Raw genomic sequence first — 14,992 nt, 5'->3', positions numbered from 1 at the left:
TCACGGGGCACGGGCTGTAGCAAGAGCATAGCTGTGCCTTTAAATCTGGACCAGCTCCCGGCTCCCGGGACAGCAGCAGCAGCAGCGCCCGATGGGGGTGACATCATCCTAAAGCAGTGACGCAGGTGCTATTTTTAGACGGACCAATGGAGCTTCCGGGATTGGGTCAGGTGCTCGAGGCCAGGGGAGGCGGAGGGGGGTGGGGTGAATGTCAGACCGAGGAAGCGCGTTCTGGAGGTAGGAGAGGGGGGCGGTCGGGGCAGCGGATGCAGCAGAGCCGGGCTGCGGCGCGGCAGCTCCGAGACCTTCGTGCGTCGAGACCCCTCCGGTACGGGTGAGCGGCGGCGTTTGCCCGGATCCGCGGCCGCCTCGAGGACGGAGGCTAGGCAGCCGCTTGGTGGGATCCGGAGCCGGCGGATCTGGCTTTCTCTTAGCCCTAACGGCCTGGTGCAGACCCCCCTCTCTCCCTCCCCCCCAAACTCTGCCTCCCATCCAGCCGGAGGCATCGCGTCTTCTTTGCCCCCACCCCTCCCGAAGGTGGTTAGGGCTGCACTAAAACACTGGAAGCTGCTACCATTAAATATAGTGGGGGGGGAAAAAATCACAAGGCATGGACGGTTGAGCTAATCCCGACGGTAAAATATAAAAGGCAAGGGAGCAGGCAAGGTAGAGGGGAAGGGAGAGTTAACCCTGAAAGCCTGGAGCGTTGTCTGCCACCTGCTTACGATTTGATCTCAAGATATTAATTACCACCCCCAGCCCCTTGTCCTGCATCCAAGACCCCAGAAGGACCATTTGATATTGGAACAGGAGCGAGGGGGGTTGCTACAGGTCATTATTGCCTGGGCTGCACAACCTAATTTAAGCCCAGTCGTTAAAGCCATAAAAGTTGCCCATCCTTGAGAAGGTTACAACTAAATTCATTTACCATTGCATTACCTTCTATGCATAGACAGCAGAAGGATTGGTCAACTGGGACTCCTTTTTTTCCCTGTTTATCTTTTCTTTGTGACATTTTTTGGCATTTCTGGTGGCTGCCGAGGAGTGATGTAAAGGCTTCTGCAAGGCATGTGATTTAAAACATTGATGAAGCCAACCCTATGGCAAAGAAGCTGGACAGAGTTTGGGCTCCCTGAAGAAATTCCCATTTACCATCTCAAGGGATCTGACAAAAGCCCGATTATTGACTCCTGAAAGGTGACCATATGATGTGGTGGGCCTGTGGCTATACTGATGACAGAAATTTTATTTTTAATCTGTTCCAGTCTCCCAAATAAATAAACAAATTCCACAGGACAAACCAAAACAGATAATGTGAAGTTTCTTTTGGAACCAGGAATCTTTCAGATTGGACACGATGATAATGTGTCAATAGCAGAACAGAAGAAGAAAAAACATTTCAGAAACAGGCAACCAGAGAGAGAAAAAAATGACTTTGCAAATGTTTACCTTGACTCTAAGAAAGGAGGTGTCCTGCTCCCATAGAAATGTGTCCACGTAGGTGAGGCTCATATGACACCAGAAGGCCAAATTTTGTATCTGGACCAATTTATTTGGTTAAGAAGGAACCAATGTAACTTTTGGGGGGCATCAGGTCATCTTGTAAGGTGGGGTGGGGGGAAAAGGTGATACTCGGATAAAATTGTATTTTTTCCCCTGGTAAACAACACAGAAACACTGATGAAAGTCTTTCGATTGTTTCCCCTATGCAGAGGAATGTGGACACATCTTAAACTGGGGAATACTTTTGGTGAGCGTGGAGGCTGCATTAGATTTTCCAGATCTTAGAGTCAAAAACTCCTAGCTGGCAGGCATCAAAGATTAATATTCATGAGCTGGCAGTTATGCCATCTTGGGAAAAGTGAGGCAGACCCAAAAACAGGTTCTGCTGGTGGATGCCCTGAGCAAATTGGCCTATATGTTACTGTATCTCTGGCCTCTTCACCCGGAGTTGGCAAGATAAATTAATACTGTACTTTCAAAAGTGGGGGAGTGCAAAAGTCCCATCTCCATTATCACAAAACAACTTGCTGGCTATAGGCACTGTGAATGACCATGGAGACCAAGCTCCCCCCGGCGATAACACCGACTAGCCCATCCTCACCAGGGCTCTCGCCAGTTCCTCCTGCAGACAAGGTGGATGGCTTCTCTCGGCGGTCCCTGCGGCGTTCTCGCCAGCGGAGGTCCCACAGTTCGTCCCAGTTCCGGTATCAGAGTAACCAGCAAGAGCTCGCCCCTCTCCCACTGCTGAAAGGTAAGAAAAGGCATGCATATATATATATGTGATACCCAGCATACAGAGACCTCCCTTCACTCCGCAACTGCCCCCGCCCCCGCCACACAACACACATTGTGCCAGCAAAGGACAGGTACACATGGGCAGCAGCAGAGCAAACTTCTCTGGTCCAATGCAAAACAGTTTATATGTTTGTTAATTTTGATTCTAGCTCAAGGTGAGTTGCATTCAAGTACCGTACCTAAGTATTTATCTGTCCCTGATGGACTTACAATCTATGTTTTAGGGCTCTACTTCATATTTGTATTTGATTTGAACCCAAATAATGCCCCAAATACGTTATTAGCCTTCAGCCAAATAGTAATTTGAACTCAAATACGAATAATCCAGGGCTGTTATTATGCTATATCTTACTGAAATAAATATTTGATCTCTTATTTCATGTTGCTTCTTTTATTATTTATCATGTTGCAGCTCGGTGCTCATTGTATTCGGCTGAATAATATTTTTCATTATTCATATTCTGCATAATAGTAAAATGCTATTTGGTACGGCTCTACTGAGATTGCATCTGAGGCAATGGAAGATTTAAGTTACATGTCAAAGATCACAAGAAGTATCGGTGAGAATTGATCCATTTCAGGAAATGCAGATGGAAGGAGTGAGGTGGATCTGAACAAGGAGATGGACTTAGGAAGGGCAGAGAACAAAGTGAAACTTTTTTTTTCTTTTCTTGTCCTCCTTTTTTCTGGTCTCTCTGTTTCTGTCTCTCTCAAGTTTTTAATTCAGGGCTGATTTTATAATAAAACAAAGGTACCTGATTGACTGTGGGGACTCCCTTTCTCTCTGCCCCTTCCACCGCCACCCACTTCATCTCTCTCATCCTTATGCTTCCCCTTCCTTCTCCATCTTCCCGTCACGGCCGACAAGGGTTGGGTGGATGGCAACTTCGTTCTTTGGATTGGGCTCATTCAACCACCACAAGCATTTTTGAAACTCCTAGGCCAAGTGCTGGCGCTTTCTAGCTGCTTATTATATAGAAGTGGTGACCTGTGACCTATTGAAAATACTGGCGTTACCGACATATGTGGTAACGTTTCCTTGACTCTCTGGGCCTTGAACTGCGCAGTACATCAGAAAATCCAGTCTATCCACAGAAGGTGTCACCTTAGTTGCTGGCCTGTTATTTGTAATGTCACCTGGATAAGTCGATCTGGTGGTTTCTAACAGCTCCTGGTAGGGAGGAGTGAGTTCTTCAGGGACAATAGTCACACTCATGTTACAAGCAGTCCCCTGTGAGATGAATTTGCAGGCCGCAGCCTCTTTTTTTTTTTTTTTTCCTGTGTAGATGAGATTATATGTGACTAACAAACAATGCACCTTAGTTAGCCTAGTTAGTTAAGTCTGCAGATCCCCTCCCCCTCCTCTGTCTTTTCTTTCTACTTCTCTTTGAAACTATAGAAGCTGAACTCGGAGGGAGAGAGTAGGGACAACAGGTGTGGAGGTATTCTTCCTTTGCGACATGAGATGAGGAAAAGGCAGCTGGGTGGGGTGGGAGAGGGATTTGGCTTGTACTCAGCATTCCTCAGTGTAGGTGAGGTGAGGCCCAACTTTTTAGCACAAATGCCATCCTGTAAGGAAAGGAATTCAAGCCAACACCTTTCTCTCCTGAGACAGAACAGAACGTACCACCCTTTGGGGTGGGGGCATCCTTAATATGAGATAGTAGCCTGCTTTGTGGTACAGGGACACACTGAGCGTGGGGCCATTTCTGTAACCCTACCTGTGATGGGGCACACACTTGGAGTTGGAGACATTTCTTTAACCGTGCCTGGGACAGGCGTGTGCAGTGTGGAGACATTTCTGTAATTCTGTGTGATGGAGGTGCAGATTGTGGGAATGGACCTTGACCTTCTGCTGCTCAATCTGTGCAGGTCTGGGAGCAGTTGTACTTTTGCTTCTGCACAGCTGGCCCTGGCTAAGTGGAGAATAGTAGCTGTTAATGGATGGGGTGCAGAGCAGGCATTTGCCTTAATGTATATTGATCTCTGTTTTCTGAGAGGGTGCCTGTCTTTTATTGTACTGGGGCATGATATAATAGCAAGCTCAGGTTTCCACAGACTGCTTCCTGATTGTGTATTATATGGCACTGGTCTTTTATTACACCCCCTCCCCCCCAGATGCCTTACAATAAAAGGGTTGCATCTGGAAATCTGCATCCATAACACCTCCTCCCCTACCACCACCTGTTATTGACATCTCGCGTGCTTTCCTTCCCCTCCCCTACGGTCCAGGTTCTTCCCAAGCATGCCCGAACCGCAGTGAACCCCAGTCCTGCCACCTCTAACCCTGTCTCTAACCAGATCAGTACCATGGCCCTGTTCAGTGTCTTAAATTTAGTAATAATCCCCACAGCCACCAAGATTACCGACGCTGTTGTGAAAATCTGGCCTCCCTTGCTGAAACTTCAGGACAGGAGATATGCCAGGGTGGGTCACTGCAAAGATCCGTTGAACCCAGCATCCTCTGTTCAGCAGCGGCCAAGCCATAAGTACCTGGCAGGATCCGTAAGAGTAGATTATGCCCTTTGTTAGGGATAAGACGTGTTTTCTCAAGTTTACTAGCCTAATAACAGCATATGAACTTTTCCTCCAGTAATTTGTCTAAGCCTTTTAAAATCTGCTGGTGCTAAATGACTCTATGACATCCTCCATCAACAGACTCCACAGTTGAATTGTATGGAGTGAAATGATGTTTCCTCCGTTTGCAAATCTGCTACCTGCTAATTCTAGGGACTGCCTCTTAGTTCTAGTATTACTTAACAGAGTAAATAACTGTTCCCTACTTATCTATTTCTTTGCAGGCCCCACCCTTTGGGTTTGTAGACCTCTCAGCTATCTCTTTTTTTTTTTTTTTCTCCAAGATGAACAGGCCAAAACTATTTAGCCATTCCATCTCGTTTATTGGTTGCCTTTCTCGTTACCCTTTCTAATACTGCTCTGTCTTTGTTGAAATGCAGCTACTGGGATTGCACACACACTCAAAGCTGCAGTCACACCATGGACCGATACCGAGGCATTATGATTTTCTTTGTTTTTTAGTCTCGTTCCTGTCATATAATTCATAACGTTCTATTTGCTTTCTTAGAAATCTACCACACAACGCAGGTGAGGGTTTCAGTGTTTTGTCCACAATGATTATAGCATTCCATTATAGAACCCAGGATTGTGTATTAATAGTTAAAATTATGCATCACTTTGCACTTGTCCTTATCGAGTTACATGTACCATTTAGATGCCCCTTTCTCTAGTCTTGCAAGGTCCTTCTGCTACCCCCTCATAATCTGCTCAGGATTTCACAGCTTTGAATAATGTGTCATCTGTAAAATTTAATCACTTCACTCATTGCTCCCGTTTTCCAGATTATTTATAAATAGGTTAAAACCAGCTGATTCCAGTACAGATCCCTGTAGCATTCTGTCTCGTCTCTCTTTTCTTTGGGGAAAACTGGCTATTTAATTCAACTTTATTTTTCTTTTAACCAATTATCAATCCACAATAGGATGTTACCTCCTATTCTGTGACCTTTTTTTTTTTTTAAATTCCAAGAGGGTCTTTCTCAAATGCCTTCTGAAAACCCAGATGTAACTTGCTCCCCATTAACTACATGTTTGTTCGTTCCTTCAAAGAAGTGCAACAGATAGAAACAGAGAAACATGATAGCAGATAAAGGACAAATGGCCCATCCCATCTGCCCATCCGCAGCATCCACTGTCTCCTCTTCTCCCATGCTTTCTTGAATTCAGACACGGTATTTGTCTCCACCACCTCAACTGGGAGATTATTGCATTCATCTACCACCCTTTCTGGTAAGGCACGATTTCCCTCTGCTAATTCATGCTGGTTTTGCCCTTTAAATTGATTTTTTTTCAAATCTCCAGCAAATCTATACCCTTTCTTCTCATTTTAACCTAGATCCCTAAGTGCAGATGACCCCAACCTTCTTGAAAATCCAGTGCAGTTGTATGATTGATTTATATAGTTGTAATGGCTACTCTTTGCTGCTTTTAACTTCTGTTCTTGTTTGGGAAGAACTTGGAAGACTGTCTCACTTACAGCTATATCATTTTGCTTCTAGACCAGTGGTTCTCAACATTTCTTCTGTTGTAACACACCTGACACACAATAATCATGTATGTGACACACTGAACACTAAAATTCACAGTTGAACAAAGCATGCCTAAATGTTTCATTATTTTATTAGAAGTATAAAAATGAATTTATTGTCCCATATCAAAAATCTGTATACAACACATCAATCCAAGATTTCTCACTTGTCAAACAACAAAACAAATATATACTCAAATTCTAGTTTCACCTCAGTAACAGCAACACAAAAATCTCTCTACTGACAGATACTGTGAAGCAACAGAAAACCTGCAAATATGCCACTTAAAAACTATTTAGCGAACGGCCTTCCTACAACGCATTCAGTTGGGGCTGGAGGCAGCAGTTATGGAGGTAATGGGGAAGCAGAATTAGGCACCAAGTTATGGGGATTTTGAGAGCCTGACTTTCAAAGTTTCTGGTCTTCCCAGCTTGCAGGTAGTGATAGTTGGAAAGGAAAGCACAACCAAGAAAAATGGGGAGACCCAATGATCCACCGTGAATACAAAAACTGTGGATACAGATGTTCTGGAGATAATTTTAAAAAGTACAATGATAAAAAATACTGTGATAAAATTCCAACCATATTTTTTATCATTGTACTTTTTTAATTGAATTTTCATGGTTTTCTATGTTAGTGTTTAATAAATTATCTCCAGAACATCTTTATCCACAGTTTTTGTTTTCATAGTTAGAAAGGAAACGCAGGAAGTATTTTGTGATAACACTTCCCATCTCTTAGAGACACACTATCCTACCAAGCCGCCTCCAAGACCTTGAATGAACCAACTGGTCAAAGCATCGGCCTGTAACATGCACTTCAGAAAGCTCCTAAAAACATCCCTCTTCTCTAAATTCAGCAATCCACCCCAGGACTCCCAGGACAAGTGTTCCGTCACCATCACGCCTTCAATTCTATGTTGCAGTTCATGGACAATGATCATCCGTACCTTTTTGTAAAAATCTGTTTTCTCACCACATTATGAACTCTCCAGTTATCGGCCTGCATACTTGTGTTTTGGTTCGCTATCTCAACTCGGCATTACCTCTATTGTAAACCGCCTAGAACCGAAAGACTTTTGTGGTATATAAATAAAGATTTATGTTGTGTGTTATTCTAGACCAGTGTCTCGCAAACTTTCGGGCACACTAAATCCAGTACCCCGGCCGGGAAGTGCGCGGAGACCCATCTGGATGTGACCCGCTTCGGTGGAGGGATCCGGGAGCTGCGGGGAGAAGAGGAGAGCTGCCGGCCAGGAGGCGAGCCACGAGAGACACGTCCTGTAGGCAGTCAGCCAGCAAGTAGGACTCTCCTCCTCGCCAGTGTGTCGCAGCACCTCTGAAATCTCAGGAGGCACACTGGTGTGCCGCGGTACACAGTTTGTGATACACTGTTCTAGACACTTCCATTATCCTCTTAAATATTCCTTCTCCACCTCATTCATCACCTTCACAGACTTCAGTAAAGCCCCCCCCTTTCCAGTCTTCCTCTCTTTCTACATCTGCATGGTTAGATGAACATATTAACTCCCATATGAAAATCAACACAACCTCTTTCCTATCCTCAATGTTAGAAAGCAACACCATAATGCCTAGGAGCAGGAAGAAGACTTCTTGCAAAGGAAAACTCAAGTTATGTTGTCAAAAATTACAGATCTATTAACTTGTCTCCCTACAGTCCTTTGATCACACTGATTCTAATAACCTCACGGCAGAGGTGGAAAGAAGAGTATGTGGTAAGAGCGGATAGCGTAGCTGGTTTTAAGAAAGGTTTGGACAAGTTCCTGGAGGCAAAGTCCATAGTCTGTTATTGAGAAAGACACAGGGGAAAGCCACTGCTTGCCCTGTATCGGTAGCATAGAATGTTGCTACTCCTTGGGTTTTAGTCAGGTACTAGGGACCTGGATTGGCCACTGTGAGAACAGGCTACTGGGCTTGATGGACCATTGGTCTGACCCAGTAAGGCTATTCTTATGCTCTTACGTGTGCCAAGTATAGGACAATCAAGCCATTGTAACATCACTGATGTGATTGGCTCTGAGGCACTGTGGAATGAGGCATTATGACATCACAATCTCAGCTCTGGAATGTTGGTCTCATTGGGGGTTCCAGAATCTCGCTATTCTTTGAGATGCTGGAATGTTGCTACTCCTCGGGTTTTGGCTAGGTACTAGTGACCTGGATTGGCCACCGTGAGAACGGGCTACTGGGCTTTATGGACCATTGGTCTGACCCAGTAGGCTGTTCTTATATATAAAATAAAATCCTAGATTAATTGACTACATTATGTTCACCATGAACTTATGACAAACCACACTCCATCTGAAGTATGAAAATGGACAGTTTGTGACTCCTCCTAATGTCAAGACAAGTGAGGAATATTTCAGGGAAACTCCCTGTCACCACGCCTGCTTTGTATGGAACTTAGGGCTAGATTCACTAAGCCCACCGATCAAGTCCCAACCACTTAGCAGCCCGATTTCCCTCCGACCCGATTCACTTAACCTCGTAGCCGATCATCCTCCAATCCAATTCGTGCATGCAAATGAGGGGCAATGGCATGTAAAGTAGGCAGGCAGCGATTCACTAACCAAAAATTGGAACACCAAGTGGGCTGGCTGATCAACAAACAAGCGACTGCTGGGGACCAATCACTCATGTCATTTCCGACTGCATCTCCTGCTCTCTGCCCCCGACTTTCCAGCTCGCTCTCTCTGCCCCCGACTCTCCTGCTCTCAGCCCCGATCGTCGCCCTGCTTTTTGTCCCGACTCTCCTGGCCTTCCCCCGCAGTGCGAGCCTGTGGTTTTAACCCTCGGGTTCAAATCGGGTTAAAACCATGGTCTCGCTGTAGTCAAAAGTAAAAAAAAAAGGTCAGTAAGAAAAAAAAAGGTCACTGCTCTGTAAGCTGGTCTGCACATACGTTGGGATTCCTGCAGTTGGTTGGGGGCATGATTCCGAGCATCCTCATTTGCATGAGGACGCTTCGTGAATCAGCCCCCTGCCCTCGGATCCGATCCGATCCGTGGGCTTAGTGAATCTAGCCCTTAATCCATTAAATACTCTTATTAACTCCTTGTGCTTTGAATTTAGTTTTGATCCTAAAGGTAGTAATCATTTAGAGGTAAGATCATACTTAGATGACTTAAAGCTCTATAGCAGTGTTCTTCAACCTATTGACACCTATGGGCCGGCGGAAATAAAATAATTATTTTGTGGACCGGCAGTTGAAGAACACTGGGCTAAGTCGTGCCCATCTCCACTCAATCTCCGCCCTAGACCCTGCCCCCATAATAGTACTAATTGTAACACCATTTTTTCCATACACACAATACAATTGTATAAACAACACATAATGGTTAACCACAAAATTAAAATACACAAAGCACACTGTATGCTTTTTAACATTCATTCCTACCAGAAAACAGATAATCCCATGCTAATGCAGGACCAAAAATTAAAAGTACTAACATTTACAAACAAACCCTAAGATGCAAGACTCTGCAAGCAGTACTACCCCAGAGGAAAAGAAACACATGCATTTCTTCCTGAACAGACAAATCAATCACTAAATAAAATCCTGAACAGACAAATCAATCACTAAATAAAAAATATAAAAGCTTTTCCCTTACTGTTGTTGTCTCTCTCCCTCCATGTGCCTTGCCTTTTGGCCTGCCCCCCGGTGTTATCGTTGGGCCAGTCCACTGTGTGATCAATGCGGCATCTTCGGGCCGGCTCCCTGGGTGCTGCATTGCACAAAGCTATGGGCAGCGGCTCCTCGCGCGTGTCCCGCGCCTCATCTGGAACCCTTCCCTCTGATGTTGCAACGTCAGAGAGAAGACGTCTGGTTCAGGTGCAGGCCGTGCGTAGGCGCCTTTTTTCCCACGGCTTTGTGCACTGCAGCATTTAGGGAGCCAGCCCAAAGACGCCACATTGATCGCACCGTGGACCGGCGGCTGAAGAAAGCTGTCTTGGGCCAGATGGATATGCTGACCCTGCGGACTGGCAGAAAATTTCTGCGGACTGGCACCGGTGCACGGACCAGCGGTTAAAGAACACTGCTCTATAGTTCCAGTGGTCACCAGTTAATAGAACTCTATGTAGTAAAAAGCTCCTCAGATGACAGAATGAATTTTGGGCTGGATAAATGTGCTTCAGGCAATCTTCTTGGAGGAAACTAGCAAAACTGAAAATATATCTCTCTTGACTGATGACTATGAAAGGAACTTGAACAGGAAGGTAAACAGTATAATATATAAATACCTGGAACTAAAGGAAGGAACTACAGACCAGTACAAATCACCAAGGAAAAAAAGATTAGTAAAGAATTTTGTAGGAGATTAAAATCAATATTGAAAAGTGCATTAACATCATGGAGTAAGATACAAGCCATTAATCAGCTAGCAATTCCCATACAGCTTTGAAACTGTAGACTAGCCCTTTAAAGACCTTGAAAAACTGGATGTATGAACAAGAAAACTCCATGCCCATGAGATAATTTATAAGAATCAGCATATACTGAGACTGTACATTCCCTAACCTGGAAGAAAAGGGTTATAGAGAGAGATTATATATACAGAGCTTCTGACATAGGTCTACAGGAGTATTAAGAAGTATTAAACTATGAAAGTAAAAGTTCATTATTAGTCTTTCTAGCTTGCAACGTGTTCTGATGAGTAGAAGGAATGTGTAAGAATCCACCAGTACACATAGGAAAGGAAACCACTGAATTTGTGAAAAAGAGAAAAAAAAATCTCTTTAACAAATTAGATCAGCAAATAAGGAACATAAATGACAATTGCACAACTACAGTGGGAAATGCAAAGTATTACTCCAGTACTATTTCTAAAGTGCTACCAGATGCACGCAACATTGTACATGAAACACACAAGAAAAGGTCCTTGCTTGAAAAAGCTTACAATCTAACTATGACGGATATAGAGGACAAAGGTGAATTTATACATGATACTTAGGTGGGAATTACAAGGGAATACTGCGTCCAGCACTGGTCGCCGTACATGAAGAAGGACACAGTACTACTCGAAAGGGTCCGGAGAAGAGCGACTAAAATGGTTAAGGGGCTGGAGGAGTTGCTCTACAGTGAGAGATTAGAGAAACTGGGCCTCTTCTCCCTTGAAAAGAGGGGACATGATCGAAACATTCAAGATAATGAAGGGAATGGACTTAGTAGATAAAGACAGATTGTTCACCATCTCCAAGTTAGGGAGAACGAGAGGGCACTCTCTAAAGTTAAAAGGGGATAGATTCCGAACAAACGTAACGAAATTCTTCTTCACCCAGAGAGTGGTAGAAAACTGGAATGCTCTTCTGGAGGCTGTTATAGGGGGAAAACACCCTCCAGGGATTCAAGACAAAGTTAGACAAGTTCCTGCTGAACTGTAACGTATGTAGGTAGGGTTGGTCTCAGGGCACTGGTCTTTGACCTGGGAGCCGCCACGGGAGCGGACTGCTGGGCACAATGGACCACTGGTCTGACCCAGCAGCTGCAACTTCTTATGTTCTTATAACTTAAGAGGTGGAGGGGGTAGGGTAGTAAGAGGGAATGACAATAGATTTGGGTGCTTTACAAGTTGGCAGGGTAGGATCAAACCTGGACACGTGAACAGTTATGGAGAAGTGAATTGAAACCAAAGGATGAGATAGTTGCAGTCCGTGATAGTGGATTACATACAATCTGATGAGATGGTTCACAGCGAGCAGAAAAAAACCCCTAGATTCTCTAAGAAAACCCTGGAAATGGTTACTCATAGCTGGCTGAAAATTTCTATACAGTAAGGTGCAACAAGGTGGCACATCTCATCCATTGGAAACTTTGTAAATGTTACAGCACTGCTGTAACAGAAGAGCACTGGGATCTTATGGAGGATGAAGAGGTTCTGATCACCTGAGAGATCCCCCATTTCAATCAACCAAAAGCTGGATAGAAGCCAACTTAATAGAGTGGTAAAGGAGAAGCACTCGAAAGGCTTTGATGGCGGTGTCGGCTCTAAGCATTTGTTCTGTGAATCGGATGAAGAGGAAGAAAATCCTTAAGCTCTAAGAACGGCAGTTGGAGGCCAAGAAAAATATGGTAGACCAGATAGAGAAATTAAAAGGAGTTTTCAAGCATATTTGGATAGGTCGCCTATACATGTTACATCTTATGAGCTCCAGGAGGAAGCTCTCTTTTTGGCATGATGCAAGAGCCGTGGTAAGCGTTAGTGTCATATTCCACATATAAGGTTCGTTATTGTCATGGTATGTACAGAACCAGCACATTTGAAGACATTGTCCCCATTGTGAGGTGAGTTTTTTTATTTTTAAAGCTTCTCAACCTCTGATGTAGTGAGGGAGGTTGGTACCCAGGGCGGTGGCATTCGGCTTTGTCGTGCCATGCACCCCCCTCCTCTTCCCTACCATGCTGTGTGCCCCTGTCCCTCATCCCTTGAGCGCCTCTCCCTGCCCCCCTGCACACCTCTTGAGATGTTCGCCGGCGCGAGCAGCATCTTCCACCTGCTGCTCACCTCAGCCTTGGTTCCCTTCAGACATCACATCCTGGTCCCGTGACCAGGAAATGATGTCATAAAAGAGCCGAGGCCGAGATGCTGCTTGCACTGGCGAACAGTTCAAGAGGTGCGTGGGAATGGAGGAGAAGCACAGGCACCCCTCACAAACGTAGCACCCAGGGCAGTCCACCCCACCCCACCCCCACACACTTACTATGCCACTGCTCTCAACCCTGTTCCTGCCCATGTCCTCTATTCATTCTAGTCATGTTTTGAATTCCTTTGCAGTACTGGTCTCCACCATCTTATTAGTGAAACATCCTGTTACCTTGTACTTGCTTAAAATGATAACCATGACTGTTGCATGCAGTTTATTCCAGCTTTCTTGTACTTCTACTTGCCCACAGACCACTTTCTGCTGGTTTCAATTCAATTCAATTTTTTTTTCTATACCGTTCTCCCAGGGGAGTTCAGAACGATTTACATTAATTTATTCAGGTACTCAAGCATTTTTCCCTGTCTGTCCCGGTGGGCTCACAATCTACCTAATGTACCTGGGGCAATGGGGGGATTAAGTGACTTGCCCAGGATCACAAGGAGCAGCGTGGGTTTGAACCCGCAGCTTTAACCACTGTGCCACACACTGGCCTTCTAAAGCGTCATATGATTGACTTTCTCATTTCTTCTCCCCGTTAACTTCCCTCGCTCCCTAATGCACATATCCCCTGACCCATAGCACCTCACTTACCTTGTGCTCTATCTGTCCAGAGCTGCTTTCAATTCTGTCAGGCTCTTCATTGCTGTTTCCTCTGGTGGTAGGGTTTTCCAGGTATTCTACATCCTCTCAATAAGTAGCTATTTTGTCAGGGTTCCTCTCAACCTCATTCCCTTCAGATTCATAGCATGACCCCTTGCCTCTCTCTTTCTGTGGAAAATTTCACATTTGCTTATGAAATACGATGATGCCATCTTCATTTTTTTCATAATTCGTTTTAGAAGATTCAACATCTCCCTCTTAAATATAAGTATCTTTTCCTAATATCGTTCATTCCACCTCCCCACTCCCAGACCTCAAAGCTATTATCTCTGAAAAAAGAGGTGAGGTTTCTCCTTAGCAGATAATTGATGCTGATATTGGTTGCCACAGTCCAAGGAGATAATTCTGTGAGAAAAGTTTCTACTGAGAAAACATTAGTACAGCGTCTCTTAAGCTCTTTCCCTATGTACAGTAACTTACCTCCATGGAATTCAGTGCCATCACCTTCCTAAATATCCATAGACCCTTCCCTAATTGGGTCTCCTCCATTCACTCTTCTCTCCTCCCACATTATTTAGGCCCCCTTTATCAAGCTGCGGTACAGCGTTTTAGTGCTGGCTGGCGAGGTAAATGCTCTGATAGCTCCTCCAGTTCCTATGAGCGTCGGAGCATTTACCTCGCTTGTCAGCGCTAAAATGCTCTACTGCGGCTTGATATAAGGGAGCCTTAATCCATGCTCTTTTGGCAGGGCCCCCTTAAATTGGGACTTTATTGTTCTAAAATCTGGAAGGGTCTTTTGGCCTAAAGCCTCTTACTCCAGTACTTATCAATCCAGTCCTTGGGGCACACCCAGCTGGTCAAATTTCCAAAATATCCACAATGAATATTCGTGCAATAGATAGGCATATCAAGGAAGCAGCGCCTGCAAATTTATCTCATGCTTATTCATTGTGGATAATGATTCACCATTTTGTCCAGTGTGTCTATCATAATTAGATTATAAGCTCTTTTGAGCAGGGACCGTCTCGTGTGTGTTTAATGTACAGCGCTGCCTTGTGCCTGGTAGTGCTAAAGAAATAATAAATAGTAGTGTTCAATACATCGAAAACCCAACTGAATGGGTGTGCCCATAGGACTGGGTTTAAAAAAAATACTGCTCTTCTCGTCTGGTAATATATACGACCAGTGGGTTGGTCTTTAAATTTTTGGAGGGAACGATGATGGTTGGAGAGCCACTAATGCAGTTACAGTAGAAGGAAAGGGAGCAAGGCTGTGCTACAGTGGTTGGAGGAGGAGGAGAGTTGTGATAATAAAGAAGGGAGACTGAGA

The 14,992-nt window shown here is 44.7% G+C and overlaps 1 protein-coding gene across 1 annotated transcript in view; it reads left to right on the top strand.

The window, feature by feature from the left end:
• Nucleotides 1-204: 204 nt before the first annotated feature.
• PPP2R5B (protein phosphatase 2 regulatory subunit B'beta) overlaps nt 205-14,992 on the top strand; it is a 134,437-nt gene continuing 119,649 nt past the window's right edge. The window contains exon 1 of the mRNA XM_033955630.1: nt 205-2,254. Coding sequence (XP_033811521.1) covers nt 2,050-2,254 — 205 coding nt within the window. The 5' untranslated portion in view covers nt 205-2,049. The remainder of the gene's footprint in view (nt 2,255-14,992) is intronic.

Source organism: Geotrypetes seraphini, chromosome 8 (genome assembly GCF_902459505.1).
Source record: "Geotrypetes seraphini chromosome 8, aGeoSer1.1, whole genome shotgun sequence".
Lineage (NCBI taxonomy): Eukaryota > Metazoa > Chordata > Amphibia > Gymnophiona > Dermophiidae > Geotrypetes > Geotrypetes seraphini.
This window is presented reverse-complemented; position numbering and strand designations above follow the sequence as displayed.